The following is a 27,148-nucleotide window of genomic DNA, read 5'->3' on the forward strand; positions in this document are numbered from 1 at the left end:
CAAGAGTGTAGCATCAAGGTCCCATAGCAAACCTGGAGTCCATAGAAATCACCGGGATGATGAGAAGCATCTCTGCTGGTTGGAATTATAGCAGACACAGATTGTGGTTGTTGGAGGTCATTCATCTCTGTAACAGTGCCTCAAGCTAGAATTTATAAGATGCCACATTGATGAACTGTGACTACCTCACACACATTTATATACATCTATGAGGTGAATCATTTCATCCAAGATGTTTATTTGCAGATACATTCTATTTTGTTAAAAAAAAGTTTGTAGTCACAGTCAGTCAATATGGCATCTTATTAATTCTAGGTTTCAGTATAAAACCAGTCTGATTCTAGGTTACAACTCAGACAGATTCTGATCAAACCTCACACCTACAGTTCAGTATCTGACCTGAGATGTCACCTTTTCTATATTCCTATCGCTCTGCCTGACTGCCATGACAGCACAGCACTGACACTGACTTTATAAACACTTTACACATGGTCTAACACTTGCTCACCAGCAGAGATGTATTATCTGACACTCCACTCACTTTTTTAGATCTCTCTGCCTATAAGCTCTGTGCCCTGCTCTCTCACCGCACCTAATGAAGGGGCTGCACTCTGAAAGCTTGGGATTTCAAATAAACCTGTTGGATTATAGCCTGGTGTCATAGGAGTTCACATTCTGTCAAATGGGATCTTGATGTCAAGCAGGTAATCACTCTTGCCTCACCTCTGCAATTCGGTTCTACTCTCCATGTTTGAATCGAGGCTGTAATGAGGTCAGGAGCTGAGTGGTCCTGCAGGAACCCAAACTGGGCAGCAGTGATCATTACAGTTTGCTGCCTTGCTACTTTGTACTAGAACAACATGTATCTTAGGGGTCTTAAAATTAGGAACACGGGACCAGGAGTCAACCCATCAATCAACCCATTGATTTCGCTCCACCATTGAATTAGATTATAGCTGATCATCTACCTTAATGCCACTTTCCTATGTCATCTGCATATCACTCAATGTCATTAGCCTTCAGTAAAGGAAAAAAGTTCAACCTGGATTTCAATGAGCATATTAAAAAGATCTTACACTATGGGTAGAAAGAATTGCTGCTCATCTCAGTGTTAAATGACATAACCCTTATTCTGAAGTCATGTCCTTTAGTTCTAGATTCATCAGCAAGGGAAATATCAGGCTGTATCTATGCTGTCATCCTCTAAACATTTTGTAATTTTCAATAACAGCAGCATTTATTCTTCAAAACCCAAAGGAATACAGGTCCAGTTTCCTCAAAGAAAAACAGAAATTGCTGGAGAAACTCAGCAAGTCTTGCAGCATCTGTGGACAGTATGAAAAGTTAACTTTTCAGGTCAAGTGACCCTTCTTTAGAATGGGTGTTTTCTCAATCTTTCCACATAAGACAATCCTGCCATTCAGGAAGTATTATTGTGAAGGTCTGTTGCACTCCCTCACTGTCAAGCATACCTTCCTTAGATAGGAAGACTAAAAATGCACAGTACTCCAGGTGAAGTCTCAACTAGGTTCCATACAATTGCAGCAAGGCATCTTTGCTATTGTGCTTGTATTGGAACTTGCTGGAACCAGCATCTGACATCTAAAAAAAGGCATCAATATGAAGATGCTAAACACAGTTACATGATCCCACAACCAACAGACAAGATCAAACCTCCACAGGCTGTATGCAATTATCAATGGTGATGGATAACAAAACGACACAAGATGAGGACATTCTACAAATGTCCCTGTCCTTAATGGTGGGGGAGCCAGCACATCAATACAAAAGACAAGGCTTGAGGATTTGCAAGCAACTTTAACTCGAAGTGCTAAGTTCCATTTTTGTATCCTCCTGAGGTCCCCAATATCAAAGATACCATGTTTTACTGTACTCCAAATGATATTTTTTAAAATGACTGAAGCCACTAGATAGAGCATCATCTATTGTCTCTAACAACAATCTGGTAGTAGCAGTAAAGACTTGGCTTTATAACATGCTGCACCACTAGCCAGGCCATTACTAGAAGCAATATGGAAAATTTTCAAGGATGTCCTCACCATAAAAAAATTATTGCCCCAGTCTGCTTCCAACAAAGTTGTGGAAGATGTCGGAATTCTCTTTTTCTTAGTCTTGTGTTCACTTGCTTCTATTTTTATGGACAATAACTTGGTGCTAACCTCAAGTAAGCATACTTTCTAATTCAGAATTTATCTTGCATTTGTTGTTATAATGGAACATTACTATCTCAAAATGCATTTATATCCCTCAAATTACTAAACTATGTGATGTGGATTACGAAACAGATGGTTAACTAGTATTTTTAGTTAAAAAAAAAGAGTATGCAGACCATACAATGAGGTTAATTATGCATTATGTCACAATTGAGTGCATTATATGTTTTGAAGTGTTACAGATTTTCAAATTTATTTTTATTGTTCCAGCATAACACAATTTTCACCAATCTTTCTACATTTGCACAATATTTTGCATCTTAAAATTAAACTGGATTTAGTACAGAGTTAACTGCAGTATTCTGTTAAGCAAAAAGTAAATTTAAGATATTAGAACTATTACAAATATACAGAATATCTCATTTAAAATTAGAGTATCATTATAAATAAAAATATAATCTAGAAACAAAAATATGATAAATGGGTAAAAGAATGTACTTTTTTTTACTGGAATAACATTTGATTTCTTTTTAATATACGGCTATTTCAAAGAGTGGCATGCTTGTGCTCAATTTCCCAAATTACTCCATCATTAATGAATATTGAGAGAAAAAACATCTGAAAACCAGTATTTGAACTGAACATCCATATCAAGAAATACTGAAAATTGTTTATGGTTGCAGTAGTTAAAATGCTTTTCCTATATATTCTGTGAGTTCAGTGGATAAGAATAGATTCATATTCAGGTATTCTTCTCATTGGTTTGAATAATGCAAGTTACATTTTAAAGATTGGGATGGGTGAGCAGGAATGGAGAAAACTAAGAGTGTGTGTTTACTAATCTTTGAAGGCATTTGGACAAGCCACTAGGATCCACAAAAAAGACACAGAATCTTTGGATTTAGAAGCAGAGATTAGAGAGTATAGAAGAAAGAAAATTATACTAAACCTTATGAAGTATAGGTTAGGCTCCAGTTAGAGCATCATGTCAAATTTTGGCTACCACACTCTAGGAAGGATGTTAAAGATTTAGAAAAGGGAAAGAGGTCTATTAAGTTGTAAACAGGAATGATACGCCAGACAATCTGGAATTAGTCTTCTTAAATATGTAGGATTTCAATAATGCAAGTAGGAAGGAACTGTTTTCAGTGGCAGAGTTCAGTAATCAGAGGACAAATTTAAAGATAATTAACCAAAGAACTAGAAGAAAAGATAAGAACTTTTTTTCAGTAATGAAAAGTGATTGGGAATATTTTGCCTGATAATGTGTTGGAAATAGGTTCAATAATTTTCAAAGCAGAATTAGATTAACACTTCAAGGGGAAAAAAAAATCTACAGGGCTATGGTGAAGTAAAGGAGAAAGGGGTTGATTGAATAGCTCCTTCAAACAGCCTGCATGATGATGATGGGCTGACCATCCTCACACTGTGCTGCATCATCCTATATCTTTTCACTTCATGTATGGTACAGTGCCATTAATTAAAATCTTAAATGCAATAATACTTTTTATTAAAATTATGGTGCTGCAAAATATTCAAGATCAAGTTACACTTCGTTGCTGACATTCATTTGTGCATAGATATAATAATACCTTAATCAGTTTACAGATTGCTCAGTATTTGTGTGAACTCCAAATCTTATCTGCCACTTTCATTATTTACACCCAACACTGAATTTTGCAGAATGTAACCATTTATCCAAAACCAAGATTACTCCAAATTCTAAATAAATTTAAATTCTTTAAACACTTACAAAGATAAAAAAAGGATAGAAAAACAACTGTGTTTCCCTTTTTGGTAGCAATCACTTTTCAACAGTTAAGACAGTATTTGTAGAGAAGCAAGAATCAATGTTTCAAATCATTAAAATTTCTAAGTTCTAGTAGGAGGAGACAACTAGCTTTGCAACCACCTCCTGCAACACCATTTCTGCAATGATTGCATCTATGGGATCCTGAGTGTACGTAGCATTATGTCCAATCATAGGTGGGATTGGGAGTAAGGATCACAATCCTAATTTTTACTGGGTTCATCTTGAATAAAAAAATTAAGTGCTGGAAAACTCAGCATGTCTGGCAGCATCTGTGAAGAGAGAAACACAGTTCATGTTTCATTTCCAATGACACTTTTTCAGTTTTGTTTTTTGCTTTTATTTGAAATCATTTCATTTGAACTTTATCTTATCTTACCCAAATTTACCCAACCTTCACATCTACTTTTAAGTTAATTTATTTGTTTTACAGAGCCTTTGAGCTCCTGGTATTTATTCCATCAGGCTGGATAACTGTCAAAATGGTGAAACACAATTAAACACAGTGTATTAATAGTGGCATTCACCAGCTGTCTTGAAACATAGCAGATTCTTCGGGCACTTAATAAGGTAGAAACAAAACGGCAGCTTCACATGGTGGGAGAGTGTAGGACCAAAGGGCGTAATCACAGAGTAATTGGTTTGCCCACTTAAAACAAAGTGAGGGGAATGTTTCTTCTCTCAGAGTGCAGTCAGTCTGTGGAATTCCTATTTGTAAGAGGTTGGATTATTAAATATATTCAAGGTGGAGGCAGATAGGTTTTCAAATCATTAAGGGAATCAAAGGTTGTAGGGAGAAAGCAGAAAAGTGGAGTTCAGGATTATCAAATCAGTCATGATCTTATTGAATGGCCGAATAGACTCAATGGGCTGAATGGTTGACGTTTCGTTCTATGTTTTATAGTTCTATAGACTTGAAACAATGAGCTACTTGCCTAACGAACTGACTGGCAGCTTTCTAGAGTGGAATCTTCTCTAACCTTTCTCAGGTGGGGGTGGAAGTTCCACTCTAAATCAATTAAGGCTGTCCTTTGACTGGTTAACATGGCACCAGACAGACTTCTTGGTCAATGTGTTGGGAAATTGTTAAATATACCCTATTAACTATGTTTCGCCTTCCATGGTTGTTGCCTGAGCTGTTGAGTATTTCTAGTATTTTCTGTTATTATTTCAGATTACAAACATTCACAGCTTTTTGCTTTTATATTTTGAATATTTCTGTAACAGATGAAAAAGTCCTACTTGTATAGTTCTTTAACAATCTACAGTGCTTTAAACGTCAAGGCGCAGTACCATCCTGGTCATCAAACTTGGCAATAAATAGGCACACAACAAAGTTCCAAACAGCTATGTAATTACTTCATAACATGTCGGCATTAAAAATGAACATGATGTTAGGAATAGTGGTTTTATTTACTAACCATAAGAAATATCAGTACAATGGGAGGTATAATTTCCTACCTTATCAAGGTCCAATTGCCCAACTCCATATGTGCTATGTCTCCAATTTGTCATTAATACAGACTCAGTTGGCTTCCTGTCCAAGCTTCTGCTTTTACTAACAACTTCTTGCCGCTTTGCTGCAATGTTGTACTATTATGAAAAGGAAATCATATTTTAAAAATGATTCACCAAATCTACTAAAACTAGCAAATACTTCAATCAATGTGTTTCTGGTGCAAAAAAAACTCAAAAACTGTCCTTCAATATAGACCTTAAGGCCTGTGAAATAATAATTACACTGAAGGTACAACAAGATGTCAGATGGCTTTCTCTTGCCACATTTATGTTTTTAGTGTTAAGAACAGCTACATCTGGTGGAAAAGCAGACATTTTCATACAGCTACAGTTCTAGTCAGGAATCATTAATATTTAGCTGTTGTATCCACTTCCTATGATCACGAGCTTGCTGATTTCAATTTGATCTCTCTTTGGTGCTTTCTGCGTGCACAGACATTTGATGGATCAGAAACAAGTGTAATAATGCCCATCACAGAAACATAGAACATAGGAGCTGGGAGTAGGCCATTTTGGCCCTTTGAGCCTGCTCCACCATTCAATATGATTAGGGCTGATCATCCAAATCAGTGACCTGTTCCTGTTTTCTCCCCATACCTTTTACCCTGTTATGGACTAAGCCAGACCACTCAAAACACTCTCAAGCAGGAAGTTCAGACCATAACTTTGCAATTTGTTTCAGTTTTGGATGAAGGTCTGCTCATTGAGCTGGAAGGTTCATTTCCAGATGTTTCGTTACCCTACTAGGTAATATCCTCAGTGGGCTTCAAGCGAAGCAACACTGAAATTTCCTGCTTTTTATTTATAGGTTTGGGTTTCTTTGGGTTGGTGATGTCATTTACTGCGGTGAAGTAACTTCCTGTTCCTTTTCTCAGGCGGTAGTAGATGGGAAATGGGAAATGAATGCCATCTGACAGAGTGCCACCTGCGAACAGCTGTACTTCCTGCACGAATGCCTAAGGAAACAGGTACTACATAAAATGTCTTCAATACGAAACTCCCCTTAACATCCCACTAGCCATAAGAATAGCAGAGTTAAACAGCCACAGAATGCTTAGAGAAATCATTAATGATGCCCACAACAGACTCCATAAATACAACTAGGAAATGTTGCATCAAAAATCTTTACTCAGTCATATAACAGACCATGAATGGACAAACACAGTACAACGAGCCATAGATATTAGGCAGCGACAAACACAGAAAATGAAAAAACTAGACCTGCAGAAAAAAACTAGACAAATTTACACAAATTGACAACACAGATGCATGGATTTAAAAAAAACTTATCTGACCGACCCTTAACTGACAGAAAAAACTGTCTTAGTAAGAGGATTAAATTACAACTGCCAGGATGCAGACAAGAAAGATTTCTTAACAGCATTAGAAACAATACTAAAAGATGACCAACTCACAGAATAAACCCAGCAAACCATCAGACAGGTAGTCGCACCAACATTAAGCAGAAAAAAGGAAACATACTCAATACACAAGAAAGGAAAGTACTAAAAAGACGAAAAAAAAGATAAAAACATTGTTATCCTACCTGCAGACAAAGGACGCTTGACAGTCATTCTAAATCGAAAAGACTACAATGAAAAAGTGAACGCACTACTTACAGACACCAACAAGTGGCGATACACCCAACCACACAACTAGAGAACCAAATCACAGCCCTACTCAAAAACATTCAGAAATCTGGAGAAATAAATAAGACAGACTTCCAAAAAATGAAACCAAACAGATCCAACACACCAAGCTTCTACGGATTACCCAAAATTCACAAACCAGGAGCACCCCTCAGACCCATAGTTTCAGGACCTGGAGCAACAACTTACAGATTGACCAAGGAGCTACACCAAAGACTAAAACACTTAGTAGGAGACTCACTCCACTCCATTCACTCCACCCAAGAATTCCTGAAGACCAAAGACACGAAGGTAGAAAAGGATGAAATAATGGTCTCCTTTGATGTAACAGCCTTGTTTACATCAATCAACATTAACCTGGCCAAGGAAACACTGACCAAACTATTAGAAGACCCAAAGACACATACACCAATCACCACTAACTTCATCAACAAGGACAGTACCATAAAGCTAGTGAACCTATGCCTAACCACACACTTCACCTTCAACAACAAAACCTACAGACAAACCAACAGAACACACATGGAATCTCCGATATCAGGGTTCTTAGCAGAGGCAGTAATGCAGAGACTTGAACAAACAGCTCTGCCAACCATCCAACCCAAACTTTGGGTCTGCTACGTGGATGAAACCTTTGTCATCACTAAATGAAACAAATTAGAGGAAACCTTCAAGACCATTAATAATACCCTTACTGGCATAAAAAAACAACAAACTGCCATTCCTAGATGTCTCAGTAGTGCGAACAGCCAGTGGGCAACTTCAAACCAGCATCTATAGGAAAACAACACATATGGACCAAATATTGAACTACAGAAGCAATCATCCCAGCACCCACAAATGAAGCAGCATCAGAACATTATTTCAATGAGCCAACACACACTGCAGCACAGAGGAACTACGCAGAGCAGAGGAAAATCACCTATACAGTGTACTCAAAAAGAATAGGTGCCCAATGAACACAGTCTGCAGATTTCTCAGCAACAAACCCAAACAAGCAGACAAAACATGTCCAGAAACCCTAGCCACTCTCTCCTACATCAAAGACATCACGGAAATGACTGCCAGACTACTCAGATCCCTTGGCATCATGGTAGCCCACAAATCCATCAAAACACTAAAACAGCAGCTAATTAACTTAAAAGACACAATACAGACAATGATCAAAACTAATGTCATTTACAAAATACCGTGCAAGGACTGTAAAAAACACTACAGTGGACAAACAGGCAGAAAACTAGCCACCAGGATACAGGAACACCAACTAGCCACAAAAAGACATGACCTTCTTTCACTGGTATCTTCACACACGGATGAGGAAGGACACCACTTCGACTGGGACAACACATCCATCCTAGGACAAGCCAAACAAAGACATGCACGAGAATTCCTAAAAGCATGGCATTCCAACCAGAACTCCATCAACAAACACATCAAGTTAGACCCCAACTATCACCCCCTGAGAAAAGGAACAGGAAGTGACATCACCAACCCAAAGAAACCCAAACATACAAATAGAAAGCAGGAATTTTCAGCATTGCTTTACCTGAGGCCCACTAAAGATGTTACCTAGTAGAGTAACAAAACATCTGGAAATGAGCCTTCCAGCTCAGTGAGCAAACCTACATCCAAAAACTCAACATGAGCTACAAATCTTCTCAAAACTCGCTAATTTGTTTCGGTAAATGTACAGTGAAACTTACCCAGATAAAATTAGCCAGGTTGACTACTAGATTTTAAAAACAGACAAAAATTTATTCACAAAATTACACAATGAAACACAAAGAACAGAATAAAGAACCCCTACAGAACTCACCCAATCCAACTAGACTTAATTATGCTGTTCTGAATATACACAACAGTCCCAATTAGCAAACTCCTTTTAAAAACCAGTAGAAATGGAAAACATGCTTACAGGTTGAAGTTGAAAGACAGAAAAGAGTGAGTTTCCACACAGCTCCCTGTTGAACTTCCAACCAGTTCAAGACTGAACTAAAGCTGCTCAGCTAGAAAGCTGACCATTCCCCTTTCATTCTACAGGTCACTTCTAAAACATGACCCACTTTGGCCTGAAGTCTCATCTGTTTACATATAAACAAAAAACCTCTCAAAGTCCTTTTCATCCCTGTACCAAACCAGTCTGATCGGAACCGAGCCTGGTTCATTGCTCCTCTGAAAAAAATCAAGGACAGAGTCTCATTGAGCCAAGAATAGCTTTCCGGGAAAAAAAAAGGACTAGCTTTGTGACAACCCCCAGGAATTATATCAAACTCCTTCTTGAAAAATAAAAATTACTTTACCTCAATCACTTTCTGTGGCAGGGAATTCCCAGGCTCAGCACTCTCTGGATGAAGGAATTTATCATCATCAAGACATTCCTACTCCTACATGCAAATCCTCTTGCTATGAAGGCCAACAAACCATTTGCTCTCTTTGTCTGGTGTATCCACATGCTTATAGGTGTATTGGTGTAGAAGGACAATCAGAACTCATTGAGCAAGATGACTGACAGTGCAATCTATCACCATTCAGATAATCTACCTTCCTGTTTTTGCTACCAAATTGGACATTATACTATCTATCTCAGCCTTTAATATTCACAAGGGCGCTGTGGAAAACAAGTCCAATGCCCTCTCAATTACCTCAACTGAACCTGCCCCAACACATTTCTCTGCACTGCATTTCATAAACTAACAACTCACTGTGTTAAAGTCTTTTTTCACATTATCCTTCCTGCATTTGCACATCACTTCAAATCCATGCCCTCTTGTTCTTGACTCTTTTATAAGCAGAAACAGCTTTACCCAATCCAGTCTGTCTGGCTCACTCAAGATTTTGAAAACCTCAATCAGAGCTCCTCTCAGCTGCTTCTCTACAAGCAGCACAGTCACAATTTCTTCAATGTATCCTCAAAGCTGAAGCTTTTCATACCTGAAACCAATCTTCTAAGTTCCTTCTGCACTCTCTCCAATGCACATTGGAATCATTCAAGAATCACAGGGAAGGGAACACAGGTGGAATGTTTGAATCCTTGATGAGTTTCTTCAGCAACAATTGGGCAAATGGACACTGGATCCAAAAGAGTCCATAGAGAGAACTAAACTACTTACTCAGCAATGTTTCTTGCATACAAAGATGGTAAAACCTGGGAAGGATCTGACCAAGACATTGTCTCTCACCACTAGCTATGCCTTTCTGCTTGTTTGTAAACTCTAGGGATAAAACATTCTGCCAAATAACCTTCATACTAGGATGCCCATTACATTTCTGCAGTGTACTGTTGTCGCTCATTCTCAAACAATAAAACGCTGCAGCATACTGACCAGCAAGCTGCCATAATCCTACAGAGAACTGAACTCACACTGTTGGAATCACTCTGCATTTGCAGCCAACTGAGCTAACTAACTTCCTAATACTAAATAGTACATGCACCTAAAAGATCAATATTGTTTAGTTTCATAAATCAGTTATTAAGTCCAAAGCATGAAGTTAGGCAACTGGGGAAAGGATGGAAAGAAAATAACGAAAGAAGTTGGCTTTTAAAGACAGGATTGAGACATTTGGGTTCATAGATATTTAAAGTTGGCAGCTCAAGTTAGAAAGTCTACAAATTGAATGAATGAAATTCTAACGCATTGGGAGAATATTGTATGAACAAAAGCAAGGAAATGACCAACTTAAACTACCGTATATACTCATGTATAGGTCGAATTTTGAAGACTTTTTAAAAGTTGAAATTAGAGGGTCGACTAATAAATGAGGTATTGTTTTCGAGGGGATGAAATTCATGCTTGGTAGGAGTCAAAAAAATGGGCAAACAAGAGCCAGATCTCTATATAAAATAATAAACAAAAGGATTACTGAATATTTATCTACAGAATAACTACCTTCATTCTGCCTGCTATGGTAGAATAGTACAGTAGTCCCCTGTACCCGCAGAGGGTATGTTCCAAGACCTGCCACAGAAGCATATCTAACGCTGTTCTGTGTATAAGTGGAGTAAATTACACCATTTTGAATTTTTAGAACTAATTTGAAATGCAAGGAATTGTTTAGATAGTTGAGGCAGATATTATTCGGCAGAAAGACTTGCAATTAAATCAGGAGAAAGTGAGGACTACAGGTACTAGAGATCAGAGTCGAGACTGTGGTGCTGGAAAAGCACAGCAGGTCAGACAGCAGGGAGAACAGGAGAATTGACGTTTCGGGCATAAGCCCTTCATCAGGAATGAGGCTTGTGGGCTGGGGAGAGCGGAGAGATAAATGGGAGGTGGGGTGGGGCTTGGGGGAAGGTAGCTGAGAAAGCGATAGGTAGATGAAGGTGTGGGAGAAAGTGATGGGTCGGGGGGGGTGGAGTGGATAGATGGGAAAGGTGATGGACAGGACAGGTGGGCGGTCCCTAGTTGGAGGCTTAGGACTGGGATGATGTGGGGGGGGGTGGGTGGAAATTAGGGAACTGTTGAAATCCACATTTATCCTGTGTGGTTGCAGGGTCCCAAGTCAGAAAATGAGGCGTTCTTCCTCCAGGTGTTGGGTGGCAACGGTTTGGCGGTGGAAGATGCCCAGGCCCTGCACGTCCTTGACGGAGTGGGAGGGGGAGTTGAAGTGTTCAGCTATAGGGCTGTGGGGTTGGTGGGTACAGGTGTCCCAGAGATGTTCCCTGAAATGATCCGCAAGAAGATGTCCTGTCTCCCTGATGTAGAGGAGACCACTTTGGGTGCAACAGAGATAGAAGACGACATTGGTAAAAGACAACATCTACCAACATCATCTACTGTATCCATCACATCTAATGTGGTCTCCACTACTAATGTCACCTACTGCATCCATTGCACCCAATGTAGTCTTCTCTACATCGGGGAGACAGGATACCTTCTTGTGGATCGTTTCAGAGAACATCTCTAGGACACCTGCACCCATCAACCCCATCGGCCCATCGCTGTGCACTTCAACTCCCCCTCCCACTCCATCAAGGACATGCAGGACCGGGTCTCCTCCACCGCCAAACCATTACCACCCAATTCTGGATTAGTGGTGCTGGAAGAGCACAGCAGTTCAGGCAGCATCCAAATAGCTTCGAAATCGACGTTACGGGCAAAAGCCCTTCATCAGGAATATCCTCATGAAGGGCTTTTGCCCGAAACGTCGATTTCGAAGCTATTTGGATGCTGCCTGAACTGCTATGCTCTTCCAGCACCACTAATCCAGAATCTGGTTTCCAGCATCTGCAGTCATTGTATTTACCTCATTACCACCCAATGCCTGGAAGAAGAACGCCTCATATTCTGCCTTGGGACTCTTCAACCACACGAGGTAAATGTGAATTTCATTCCCCACCCCACGCCCCACATTATCCCAGTCATAGAGTCAGAGATGTACAGCATGGAAACAGACCCTTCGGTCCAACCCGTCCATACCGACCAACTATCCCAACCCAATCTAGTCCCACCTGCTAGCACCCGGCCCATATCCCTCCAAACCCTTCCTATTCATATATCCATCCAAAGCCTCTGAAATGTTGCAATTGTACCAGCCTCCACCACCTCCTCTAGCAGCTCATTTCATACACGTACTACCCTCTGCGTGAACAAGTTGCCCTTCAGGTCTCTTTTATATCTTTCCCCTTTCACCCTAAACCTATGCCCTCTAGTTCTGGACTCCCCACCCCAGGGAAAAGACTTTGTCTATTTTTCCTATCTATGCCCCTCATAATTTTGTAAACCTCTATAAGGTCACCCCCCAGCCTCCGACACTCTAGGGAAAACAGCCCCAGCCTGTTAAGCCTCTCCCTGTAGCTCAGATCCTCCAACCCCGGCAACATCCTTGTAAATCTTTTCTGAACCCTTTCAAGCTTCACGGTGGCACAGTGGTTAGCACTGCTGCCTCACAGCGCCAGAGATCTGGGTTCAATTCCCGCCTTAGGTGACTCTCTGTGTGGAGTTTGCACGTTCTCCCTGTGTCTGCGTGGGTTTCCTCCAGGTGCTCCGGTTTCCTCCCACAGTCCAAAGATGTGCAGGTCAGGTGAATTGACCATGCTAAATTGCCCGTAGTGTTAGGTAAGGGGTAGATGTAGGGGTATGGGTGGGTTGCGCTTCGGCGGGTGCGGTGTGGACTTGTTGGGCCGAAGGGCCTGTTTCCACACTGTAAGTAATCTAATCTATACATCTTTCCAATAGAAAGGAAACCAGAATTGCACGCAATATTCCAACAGTGGCCTAACCAATGTCCTGTACAGCCACAACATGACCTCCCAACTCCTGTACTCAATATTCTGACCAATACGGCACCGCCCTCCTGACCTGTCCATCACTTATCCCATCTATCCGTTCCCAACTGACCTATCACTTTCTCCCTCACCTTCATCTATCTATTGCTTTCTCAGCTAACTACCCCCAACCCCACCCCTCCTTCCCATTTATCTCACAGCACTTCCTGGCTCACAAGCCTCATTCCTGATGAAGGGCTTACGCCAGAAACGTTGATTCTCCTGCTCCTCGGATGCTGCCTGACCCACTGTTTTTCCAGCACCACACTCTCGACTTGCAATTAAATCAGTCAAATGCTGATCTCAAATCTCTTGTACTTTTATATTGTTTGTGTTTCTTAGACATTAGCAAAGTTAAACAAAGTAAAATGGCCCCGTCTTGTACAAAGTGTTAAAACAATTATTACCTGTATAATATGAAAGTATTATATTTACAGTGGTTGAGTATAGGACACATTGTAAAGAGAAAGTTTGTAGTCAAGTCTTGATTATCACTTGCATTTCATCTTTGAGTAGTAACACATTTTTAAGAATTAGCCAGAGAAAGACAATCACAAACAAGTCAATATCTATATGGTCATTTAAAATAGGAAATGCACCTTCCCGGTCCCTGGTTCTGGAAAGTACTCTGTAATATATTTGTGCTGGTAAACCGTGGGTACCTGAGGAAACTGACTCTATCAGTTACAGCAATTCTGAAAACCTGGGGGTAGAGCATGACGGTTGGCGGACTGGAAGACTTGGAACAGAGTGGTATGCCAACACACTGGAAAGCCAGAGGGGAGTGCACACTGACATATAAATGTTTAACTGTAACTGTGAAGAACTAGGGTTGACTTATACATGAGGTATGAGGAAAATACAAGATTTTTTGGCCAAAATAAGGGGTCGACTTTATACATGAGATCGACCAATATACTAGTATATGCGCTAACTTCAGCCACTACAGCTGTTCGAAAGTATGTATGGAAAGTATTTTTTAAAAATGTATATTATATCTCTTTTGTATTCAATGATGTATTTTACTTTAAGTTATTTCAGTTGGTGCAAAATATCATGCATGTACTGTACAGTCTTTGAATTTGTAAACTGTTTTTCTGGCTAAGAGTTGATGAGACCAAACTCTGGTTTTAAAATGGATTCCAATGGGAATCCAATTCACTTAATAATCGTGATTTTTCAGGAATGCAACCACAAATTTACATGAGGATCTGCAATGAAGAATGTATTCAACTCTGGGCTCTATTATTGAAAGAATAATTCAACCACACAAAGTACTTTGTACAGTTCTGGTTGCCATTTTTGTAAAAAAGAATACGAAGGAACTGACATTGTGAGTTGAACAAAACTAAAATTATGATCAGTAGGAACAAATTACTGCAGATGTTGGAATCTGTACTGAAAACAAAAAATGCTGGAAATCACAGCTGGCCAGCCAGCATCCGTGGAGAGAGAGAGCTCTGATGAAGTCATCAAAATGTTAGCTTGCTCTCTCTCTCTCTACAGATGCTGCCTGACCCACTGTGCTTTCCAACAGTTTTTGTTTTCAACTATAATGATCAATATTTTTTAGAATGTAGAGGGGTAGGGACACACAACTCAGGGTAGTCATCACATTGGTTCACAGGAGATCTATTTTTGTCTCATCAAAGCACGCAAAGGGGCTGAAATTTGTTGAAAACCTCTCAAGCCATCAGCACCATAGAATGCTGAGCATGCAATATATATTGTAAATATAACCAGTACCTATAAGTGCAGTAACAAACTAGCATGGGATTTAATTCTAAATTTTAAAATTTCATTTTAATTTTATAAAGGTTACAGAACTTTGATGAACATCTGCCTTAACGTCAAATACAGCAGAGGATTAGTCAGCTCATTTTGACCAGCCTGATCACGATGGCTGAATGGCCCCCTTCTAACTGTAAATATCTAGCAGTCTATTAGGAAATCCAAATCTAGTTCTCCACTTATGTTTAATTCAGATCTATAATTGCATGTGAAATATTTCCTGTACATCTTTCTCTGCTAGTCTTGTGGTTTCATTGTCACATTTGGAGAAAATTAGAGTTAATTTGGGGCACTTATATAAAGTGATAAAATCATGGTGAGATAGTCGCTTGCTTTGTATGGAAAATTGTAGCCTACATTTCCACTGACTGCACACAAGGGCAGTGATGGGAGTACAATTCAGATACATAAACAGACAGAACCCAATTACCATTATTCCATCTCACTATATATTGACATTTCATTGTACATTGTTTCTTTGAATTAAAGAGGTAAAGATTGTTTTAACAAAAGCAAAATACTGTAGACGTTGGAAATCTGAAATAAAAAACAGGAAGTGCTAGAGACATTCAGTAGGTCTGGTTGTATATATAGAGATAGAAACAGAGGTCACGTCAACCAAGAGTCAGAGTCAAGAGTGTGGTGCTGGAAAAGCACAGCAGGTCAGGCAGTATCTGAGGAGCAGGAGAATCGAAGTTTTAGGGAAAAGCCCTTCATCAGGAATGAGGCTGGAGTCTTAAGGGTGGAGACATAAATGGGAAGGGGGGTGGGTGGGGCTAGGAGAAAGGTAGCTGAGAGTGTGATAGGTGGATGGAGGTGGTGGTAATGGTGATGTTAGAAGGGAGGGTGGAGCGGATAGGTGGGAAGGAAGATGGATAGGTAATGAGGGCAGTGTCTAGTTGAAAGGATGGATCTGGGATAAGATGCGGGTGGGAGGGAGGGGAAATGAGAAAACTGGTGAAATTCATATTGATGCCGTGGGATTGGAGGGTCCCAAGGCAAAAGAGGAGGCATTCTTCTTCCAGGTGTCAGGTGGTTAGTGAGTGGTGATGGAGGCGGCCCAGGACCTGCATGTCCTTGGTGGAGTGGGAGGGGGAAAGTTGAAGTGTTTGGCCACAGGGCGGTAGGGTTGGTTGGTGCAGTTGTCCCGGAGATGTTCTATGAAGTGCTCTACGAGTGGGTATCCTGTCTCCCCAATGTAGAGGAGACTGCATTTGGAGCAATGGATACAGTAAATGACATGTGTGGATGAGCAGGTGAAACTCTGAATGATGTGGAAGGCTCCTTGGGGGTCTTGGACGGAGGTGAGAGGGGAAGTGTGGACGCTGGTTTTGCAATTCCTGCGGTGGCAGGGGAAGGTGCTGGGAGGGGACAGTGGTTGGGTGGGGGGTGTGGACCTGACGAGGGAGTTGCGGAAAGCGGATAGGGGTGGGAAGGAAATATATCTCTGGTGATGGAGTCTGTTTGTAGATGGCGGAAATGGCAGAGGATGAAGTGATGTATACGGAGGCTGATGGGATGGAAGGTGAGGACTGGGGAGTTTTGTCCAAGAGTCAGAGTCAACCAAGTATTTTCTATGTTTCAAAACCAGTACAAATCATAGGACATTACTTGTAGCATGGTTGAGAGGTTGGACACAGAGTAACCCTATACAGACAACAAGCAAACCTAAACGTCATTTACAATATACCTTGCAAGAACTGTAAGAAACGCGAGGTTAGACAAACAGACAGAAAACTAGCCACCTGGAAAGAAGAACATCAACTAGCCACAAAAAGACATGACCTACTCTTACTAGTATCCTTACATATAGATGAGGAAGGACACCACTTCGACTGGGAGAACACATCCATCCTAGGATAAGCCGAACAGAGCCATGCACGAGAATTCCAAGCAGCATGGCATTCCAACCGGAACTCTATCAACAAACACATCAACTCAGACCCCAATTACCACCCTCTGGAAAAAGAACAGGAAATGGCATCACCATGACACCAATAACCCAAGGAAACCTAAACACATAAATAAAAAGTGGGTCAGTAACACCAGTGCTTCACCGGAGGCTGTTACCTAGTATGGTGACGAAACGTCTGAAAACGAACCTTCCAGCTCAGTGAGCAAACTTACATTCACAGAGTAAGGCTACATTATATATTCTATTAGTAGTATGAAATAAGTGGTGTTCTATAGAACTATTCCAAGTCCTCAGTATTTTACTGTATATGCTAAGTGATATGTAGCTGAGTTACATTAATTATCATCTAACTGAATGATGGAACAGGTTTGAGGTACTGATTCACTTCTTTTGCATAACAGAAAATGAGATGTAATATTTAAATTAAATATTAAATTGATAGAGAATGAGGATTTGTTTTCCTTTGGATGTGAAGGGTTTTTCTTTTTAAGGACACATCAGTTGCGAGAGTAATGTTACTTTGAGGATTTGCTTCAACAGTTTTCATTCCTGAAGGAAAAAAGCATACAGAGTCCTTTCTTTGCCACTAGGTGGATACAGAGAGCCAGAAATTTCATTTCATTTCCTGCACAGAAAAAGAAAGGTCCTAGTTGGAAATGTAAATCTGGAACTGAGAATTCTTTTATATTAAAAAGAAAGTCAGACCATAAATAACACAAAGAAAACATATTGTTAAAACCTGCATCATGACATCTACAAGGGTTTGGAGGGATATGGACAGGGTGCTGGCAGGTGGAACTGAATTGGGTTGGAATATCTGGTCGGCATGGACGGGTTGGACTGAAGGGTCTGTTTCCGTGCTGTACATCTCCATGACTATGACTCAAATACCAAGTAAATCTTGGGACACAAACTCTCATTGTTGTTTTCTCACAAAAGTCCCTGATCTCTCGATACAAGTACTGGAAGATAGATAGAATCATAGAGATGTAGAGCGTCACCAGTTAGGCCAGTATTTCTAATCATCTCTGTCTGCCTGATGATGGTTAGCCAGTTTTATGAACTGTGGATAGGTTTACACACAGGGCTGCTAGGGAAATCTAGAAATGTTATGCCACCGGCACTCAAAAGAACAGTGATATTGTTTCAAGTCAGGATGGTGTGTGTCTTGAAGATCTTTCTGGTGATGGTTTTCCCATGTATTTCCTGTCCTCATGCTTCCAGGTAGAATAAGTCAAACTTCCAGGAAGTACTGACAAAGGAGCATTGGCAAGTTGCTACAGTGCAATTTGTACATGGAAAAAAATGCTGCCGCTGTGGATTGGTGGAGGACAGAGTGAACATTTAACCGGTGACTAGGATACCAATGAGGTTAGTGTCAAGCTTTTTCTGAAAATTGTTGGCAATTGCACTATCCAGACAATGTAGATTATTTTATCTCACTCCTGACTTGTGCTTCGTAGATGGTGGAGAGGCATTGTATAGTTAGAATGGGAGTTACTCACTGCTGAATTCTAAGCTTCTGACCCATCCTGTCCCTCCAGTATTTTTTGGTGAGAGGATGATGCCAATTTATACCAGACTATATATAGCTCAGTATCAGGAACAAATCAGCTGGGTTCCTTAAACAACAAGTAAATAACTAATTTTTTGCAAACAAAACTTGATCAAGCAAAAACATAAAAATTAACCAAACGTTTAAAGATATGCCAATATGTCCAGACACCATTCTTTAAAACTCTCACATACAAGCTCCTGGTTTGGGAAAGACTCAAACTCTGCAGCATATTACCTTAAAAGTAATTTTGACAAGTAACAGTTAAAAGAATTATTCACAAATTGTCCAAACATGGGTCTGTAGGGGAAATCGCATTTTACAGTTGGCATTGGTATGTCTTCATGGTTCAGTTATGGCTGACTGAATTTACTTTTCTGGAGACAGTTACGCCAAGTTTTTAATTCTCCTTTTAGGAATCCTCTATTTGTGATGAAGTTTTTCATTGTACTTATAACTCAAACTTTGATGAGAAGAGTTTCAGAAAAAAGACAGAGCAAAGTTATCTCAAGCTTATTCAAATCCAGCATCTACTTCCACAAATAAACTGGATCACGCACTGAAACTAATGAAAATTGTAAGCAACTTGTTCCTTGCACATGCAACAGATTTGCTGTGATAGCCATTATATTTTGCACAATTTTCAATATACATGATATTGTAAATTAGTATTTTGGACAACACATTGCATCACTATCTGTGAGATCATGATGAGCACAAGCTGCCTCCTGCATAAAACAATGACCATAGCTTGAAAGTACTGCTGTTAAAACAGCTTACATTTTGAAAATGTGTATATGCAGTTTTCTCCCCCCTTCTTCCCAAAGGATCTGTTTCCATGCTGCATGACTTTCATAATTTAGTTTGACAGTTAAAACCTGAAACAACATCTGATGGTATTGATGAAAAATGAGTAGGTCTGAAGAAATCACAAAACAAATCAACAACTGAAATAAACTGAAGGTGCTAGTTAACTTTTTTTTTCAGTGAATGCTCCAAAGCTATTTAGAGAATCAACACCGTATCAGAGATGTTCACACTAGAAACATAAAATGATTGTAAGCACAGGAGGAGGAGACCATTTGGTCCATCACATCCATGTTTGCTTTCTGCAAAAGCAACTCAGCTAGTGGGCGGCACGGTGGCACAGTGGTTAGCACTGCTGCCTTAAAGCCCCAGTGAAGCTTAGAATTCAGCAGTGAGTAACTCCCATTCTAACTATACAATGACTCTCCACCATCCTAGTCACCAGTTTAAATGTTCACAGTTCATTTCCTGCCTCAGGCGACTGACTGTGTGGAGTTTGCACATTCTCCCCATGTCTGCGTGGGTTTCCTCCAGGTGCTCCGGTTTCCTCCCACAGTCCAAAGACGTGCAAGTCAGGTGAATTGGCCATGCTAAATTGTCCGTAGTGTTAGGTAAGGGGTAAATGTAGGGGTATGGGTGGGTTGCGCTTCGGCGGGGCGGTGTGGACTTGTTGGGCCGAAGGGCCTGTTTCCACACTGTAAGTAATCTAATCTAGTCACATTCCCGTATATTTTTACAGTAACTCAACAAATTTTCTTTCTTCAAATGCTTAGCTAATTCTCTTTTGAAAGCCACTATTCAATCTTCCTCAACCACCTTCTCAGCTTGTACGTTTTGGGTCATAATCATTTGCTGCATATGATTTTCATGTCATTGTAAGTTTTTTTATCAAACACCTTATTGTCACTGTCAAACATCTTTGACTGCTGTCCCCTGGTTCTCAACCCTTCACCAATCACAGAATTCCTCTCCATATGCTTTTCCTTGATCTCTTAAAACTCTACTCAATCAAATCACCCCTCAACTTCTTTTTCTCCAAGTAGAATTATCCCAATTTTAAAAATAAACACATAACGGAATTATGTGTATAAACTTTTACTGCACTCTTTCTAAAACCTTCACATGCATCTGAAAATATGAAGTTAAGAAATGGGCAAAATGCAGAAGCTGAACCAATGATATTTCAGTACACACAAAAATAATTGTTCTCTATCTGTATACTATTTCCTGTTCAGTTCCTGTGAATAAATGAATTAAGCTCAGGAATAGGCAACTTGGTCCCTCAAGCCTGCTCTGTTATTCAATAAGATCATGGCTGATTTTAGCCGCACCTCCACTTTCCTGCTTATCCCTGATAACCTCGGTCTCTCTCATTAATCATAAATCTACACATCGGTCTTCAAAATTTTCAATCATCCTCCTCCACTATATATTGTGGAAGAGAGTTCTATAGACTCATGATCCTCTGAAGGAAAAAAAAATCATCAATGCCTTTAATCAGCTCTACAAATAAATGACTGTCACACTAGTCACAAGCTGGTTATAAGTTCTACACTTTTCTTAGGGTTAATCTATGAGCATGAATCTGAAGCATTAACGCAAAAGTATCCACTGTGAAAAAGTAAAGACACCTTAAAGCCATAACAATTATTGGAAGTATTACTTCTTGTGGATAGCATCAGGTTCTTAGTTCAAGGCTTGAATATTAAGTCTGTTCAAATTTTACTTGTATATACTATTTTAAGTACTTATCTTTTTCTTTCAAATGTTATCTTTTAAAAGTCCCTCAACAAAATGATGGATCTGTGAATAATTATTTCTCTGGTGAGAATGACTCAGAAATAACGATTGTTGGAAAATTTCCTCCAAGGAATTACAGGCATCTTGGCTTTCATGACCTTCCACACTTTGCATCGTAGAAACAACTCATATCTAGAGTACTGCATAAACAGTGGGAGTTTTCTATTCATTTTGTGCTCTGTTGTGCCTTGGGATACAGCTACGTTTTAAATATCATGGAGACTGACTGCACAGGAAAGGGTGTTGAAAGTCAGGAAACACCTGTTGGCTTACACATCTCCTAGCTCAACAAAGGAATTCTTAAGCACAACTGACTGACCGGACACACAATGCCCAATAAGGAAATTTTGTAGGCCAAGGATGCAGCTAATCCCAGGCTATTTATGCACAATGATTTATTGCAAGCAATACAGCAGTAATAAATGAAGAGCTCCAGAATTTATGCTTCTTTCAAAATATTAGCAACAGCATAGACTAAAAGAAATATCACACTTGGTGATCAGATAATCTTTACACTTGCATCAGAAATTTGATAATATAAATTAGTGTTTGTCAAAGCATTTCATAAACTCCAATAAATCAGTGACCACACAGTTGGAATAGTAAAATATTTTAAATATATGAACTAAAAAAGAAAAGCATAAACCAAAAGACAAAGAGGTAAAAGCAATGAGTAAATTATTCCAATTAATATATAAAAAGGCTGCTTTAATGTGAACACACTGAAAAGCAGGCTTAAGGACAATCCCAATGCATTTTATATGTAAATTCAGAGCAAGAGAGTAGCTAGAGACAGGGGAGGTCCAGTCAAGGATAAAGCAGGGAATGTATGCATTATCCCACAGGAAGTAAGATCTGAAATCCCCACCTGCTTTAAGATCACCATCCTGGTGCCAAAGGAAAATGATGCATCGTGTCGCAATAGTTCTGATCTCCATAATTATGAAGTGCCTTGAGAGGTTAGTCATGCTCACATCAACTCCAGCCTGCCAAATTGCCTTGATCCTTTGCAGTTTACATACCTGCACAACAGGTCCACAGCAGACGCCATCTTCCTGGCTCTACGCTCACCCTGGGACATCTGGATAACAATATCCACGACAGGCTCCTACTTATTAACTACAGTTCTGCCTTCAACACCATGATTCTGAATAAGCTTATCTCTACACTCCAAGACCTAGGTCTCCGTTCCCCACTCTGTAACTGGATCTTCGACTTCCTGACTCATTGGCCGCAATAAGTAAGATTAGCACACAAGACTTCTTCCTCAATGGTGCTCTGCAAGGCAGCATACTCAGCCCCCTGCTATCCTCTTTATACAGCCCTCACTATTTTCCTTATACAGTCACAGCTGTATGGCCAAATTCCGCCTCAACTCCATTTGTAAGTTTGCTTATGATACAACGATGTAGGTCAGAACTGAAACAATGAGACAGAATAGAGATCGAGTGCTTTGCAGCATGTTGTAAAGACAACAATCTCACCATTAACATCAGCAAAATGAAGCAGCCAGTCATTGATTTCAGGAAGCGGAATGGCAGGTACGCCCCTGTCTGCGTCAATGGTGGCAATTGCCAAAAACATCAACTTCCTGGGAGTGATGATCATCAACAATCTGTCCTGGCCCATCCAAGTCGATGCAATGGTCACGAAAGCACAACAACATCTCTACTTCCTCAGGAGGGTAAAGAAATTCCACAAGTCTACAAGGATTCTTACCAATTTGCATAGATGCACCATAGAAAGCATCCTATTTGGATGCATTTCAGAATGGTTGGCAACTGCTCTTCATAAGACCACAAGAAACTAAAGTATCGTGACCACAGCCCAGTCCATCATGTAAACCTACCTTCCATCAACTGAGTTGAGTGTGGGGTGCTGGAAAAGGAGAGCAGGTCAGGCAGCATCAGAGGAGAAGGAGAATGGACATTTCGGGCAAGAGCCCTTCATCGGGAATGGCTGATGAAAGGCTCTTGCCCGAAACAGCAATTCTCCTGTTCCTCGGATGCTGCCTGACCTGCTCTCCTTTTCCAACACCCCACTCTCTATTCTGATCTCCAGCATCTGCAGTCCTCACTTTCTCCTTCCATCAACTGACTCCATCTAAGTTTCCCATTGCCTCGGGAAAGCAACCAACAAATTCAAAGTCCCCTCCCACTCCAGCTATACCCTCTTCCATTGGGCAGAAGATAGAAGAATGTTTATACACATATGAATAGATTCAAGAACAGCTTCTTCCCCATTGTTATCAGACTTCAGAACAGATGTCTCAAATGTTAATTCTGATCTCTCTCTCTGCACTTTCTCTGCGGCTGTAACACGCTAAGTCGCCAAGGATTTTAGCTACAGGTGAGGTCTCAGAAGCCTGGAGATTATCCAATATTGTTCCTTTGTTTAAGGAGGAAATTATAGGTCGGTGAGCTTTACATCCGTGGAGGGAAATTACTAGAGAAGATTCTTAGAGACAAGATATACTTACATTTGGAAAAGAATGGACTTATTAGGGATAGTCAGCAAAGCTTTGAATGGTGGAATTTTGTCTCTCAAATTTGAGTTTTTTGAGGAAGGGGAAATAGATAGCGACATCTGGAAACATATCCGTATCACAGAGGTGGTGGTGCTGGATGGCTTAAAATGCATAAAGGTGTTTAAATTCCTGGGACCTGATCAGATTACCCTAGGACTCTGAGGGAAGCTAAAGAAGTGATTGCTGGGTCCCTTGCTGAGATATTTGTATCATTGATAGCCACAGGTAAGGAGCTGGAAGACTGGAGGTTGGCTAACGTGGTGCCACTATTTAAAAAAGGTGGTAAGGAAAAGCCAGGGAACTATAGACCAGTGAGCCTGACATTGGTGGTGGACAAGTTGTTGGAAGGAATCCTGAAGGATTTGGAAAGGCAAGGACTGATTAGGGATGTCAACATGGCTTTGTGTGCGCAAAATCATGTCTCAATAACTGGATTGAGTTTTTTTTTAAAGAAATCACAAAGAACATTGATGAGGGCAGAGCAGTGGAGGTGATCTATCGGGACTTAGTAAGGCAAGGTTTCTCATGGTAGACTGATTAGCAAGGTTAGACCACATGCAATACAGGGAGAACTAGCCATTTGGATACAGACCTGGCTTGAAGGTAGAAGACAGAGGGTGATGGTAAAGGGTTGCTTTTCAGACTGGAGCCCTGTGACCAGTGCTGTCACAAGGATTGGTGCTGGGTCCATTTATTTTATCAATTATATAAATTATTTTGATGTGAACATAGTAGGTATGGTTAATAAGTTTGCAGATGACACCAAAATTGGAGGTGTAGTGGACACAGAAGAAGGTCACCTCAGGGTACATTGTGATCTTGATTAGATGGGCCAATGGGCCAAGGAGTGGCAGTTAAGAGTTTAATTTACATAACTGAGAGATGCTGCATTTTGGAAGGGCAAATTAGGGCAAGACTTATACACTTAATGGTAAGGTCCTGGGGAGGGTTACTGAACAAAAAAAACCTTGGAGTGCATGTTCATAATTCCTTGCAAGTGGAGTCGCAGGTTGATAGGATAGTGAAGGCGACATTTGGTATGCTTGCCTTTATTGGTCAATGCATTGAATATAGGAGTTGAAAGGTCATGTTGTGGCTGTACAGCACATTGGTGAGGCTACTTTTGGAATACCGCATGCATTTCTGGTCTCCCTGATATAGAAGGCTACTGTGAAACTTGAAAGGGTTCAGAAAAGATTTATAAGGATGTGCCAGGGCTGGAATGTTTGAGCTTTAGCGTGACGCTGAATAGTCTAGGTCTATTTTCCCTGGAGCATTGGAGACTGAGGGGTGACCTTATAGAGGTTTGTCAAATCATAAAGGGCATAGATAGGGTAAATGGACAGGGTCTTCCCCCCCTCCCCCCAGACTGGGGGAGTCCAAAACTAGAGGTCATAGGTTAAAGATGAGAGGGGAGAAAATTTAAAAGGGACCCAATGGGCAATTTTTTCATGGAGAGGGTGACACATATATGGAATCAACTGCCAGAAGAAGTGATGAAGGCTGTTACAATTACAACATTTAAAAGGCATCTGGATGGGTATATGAATAGGAAGTGCTTGGAGGGATGTGGGCCAAATGCTGGCAAGTGGGACTAGATGTATCTGGGAAATCTGGTGGGCATGGACGATTTGGCCTAAAGGGTCTGTTGCCATGCTGTACATCTCTCTGGCTGTAATGGTTAAAAGATGATTGATGAGGGTAGGGCAGCAGATGTTGTCTACATGGACTTTATAAAACATCTGACAAGATCCCTCAAGATAGGCTGATTCAGAAGATGAAGTCACATGGGATCCATGGTCAGTTGGTAAGTTGGATACAAAATTGTCTTGGTTGTGAAAGACAAAGGGTCATTACGGAAGGGTGTTTTTCTGATTAGAGGTCTGTGACCAGTGATGCTCCGCAAGGATCAGTGCTGGACAGTTTTCTGTTTGTAATATACATGATTTGGAATGAAAATCTCAGAGATCTGATTAGTAATGAAAATTGAAGTAGTTGTGGATATTACGAAAGGTTTATCAAAGGATATCGAGCAGTTGGAACATTGAGAAATGGAAGATGAAATTTAATCCAGACAAGTGTGAGGTGAGGCATTTTGAGAGGTCAAATGCAGGAGGAAGGCATACAGTAAACCAAAGAAACATAGAATCCCTACAATGTGGAAACAGGCCATTTGGCCAAACAAATCCACACTAACACTCCGAATAGCATTCCATCTAGGCTCTCCCTGTAACCCTGCATTTCCCATGCTAATCCACCTAACCTACACATCCCTGGACACTATACACAATTTAACATGGCCAATCCACCGAAACCTGCACATCCTTTGGCAGTTCCTTTGGGTGCATTGATATACAGAGATCTTGGGGATGCAAAACCACAGCTACTGGAAAGTAGCAACATAGATGGATGAGGTGGTGAAGACTCACGGCATGCTTGCCTTCATCGGTTGGGGCTGAAGTATGAAAGGTTGTAAATCAAATTGCTGCTGTGTAAAACTTTAGTTAGGCCACATTTGGAGTATTGCGTGCAGTTCTGTTCACCACACTACAGAAAGAACGTGGAGGCTTTAGAGTATGCTGCTTGGATTGGAGTGTATTAGCTGTAAGGAGAGGTTGCACAAACTTGGAGTGTTTTTACTAGAGCTTCAGAGGCAAAGGGGATGACTAAATGGAAGTATATAAAATTATGAGGCGTGAATAGGTTGGATAGTCAGACTGTTTTTCCCAGAGTGGAAATATTAAATAGTAGGGAACATTAGTGAGAGGGGGCAAATTTAAAAGACATGAGTGAGGCAAGTCGTTTACATAAAAGGTGGTAGATGTCTGGAATGGGCTGCCAGGGGAGGTGATAAAAGCAAATATGATAGCAACATTTAAAATGCATTCAGGCAGATACATGAACAGGCCAGAAATAGAGGGATACATACCATGTGAGGGCCAGTGGGATTAGTTTACTTGTATCCAGAGTGTAAATGTAGTGGGATCAACTCCTTGAAGAAATTTAACTCAGTTCAGTTGGGAATTTCAATTGAGATTTATACAGTATTTCATTAAAGCACTGTGTTTCTACTGAAATGCATCCTTTTGTTTTTCCAGTGAACAAAAAGAAATAGATTTACAATGGAACTGGAAAAGCATTAATTGCTTATCCCTACCAGCTTTGAATTGAGCGACTTGCTAAGCGATTTCAGAAGGTGATTAAGAATCTGTGTCTGGAGTCACATGTAGGCCAGATCATATAAGGGTAGCAGATTTTCTTTGCTCAAGGACAAACAGCGTTTTAATAACAAACCAGCAATAGTTACATGGTTACCATTAGACGAGATTTTAATTCC

General features: G+C 40.4%; 1 protein-coding gene across 10 annotated transcripts in view; it reads right to left on the bottom strand.

Moving 5' to 3' along the window:
- arhgap12b (Rho GTPase activating protein 12b) overlaps nt 1–27,148 on the bottom strand; it is a 196,597-nt gene that overhangs the window by 70,614 nt on the left and 98,835 nt on the right. For 8 of the 10 annotated variants that reach the window (XM_072576100.1, XM_072576099.1, XM_072576097.1 and 5 more), the window contains one exon: nt 5,446–5,577. The exons of the other annotated variants lie outside the window; for them this stretch is intronic. In XM_072576100.1, coding sequence (XP_072432201.1) covers nt 5,446–5,577 — 132 coding nt within the window. The remainder of the gene's footprint in view (nt 1–5,445; nt 5,578–27,148) is intronic. 10 annotated transcript variants of the gene reach the window in all.

Source organism: Chiloscyllium punctatum, chromosome 8 (assembly GCF_047496795.1).
Source record: "Chiloscyllium punctatum isolate Juve2018m chromosome 8, sChiPun1.3, whole genome shotgun sequence".
NCBI classification, from domain to species: domain Eukaryota; kingdom Metazoa; phylum Chordata; class Chondrichthyes; order Orectolobiformes; family Hemiscylliidae; genus Chiloscyllium; species Chiloscyllium punctatum.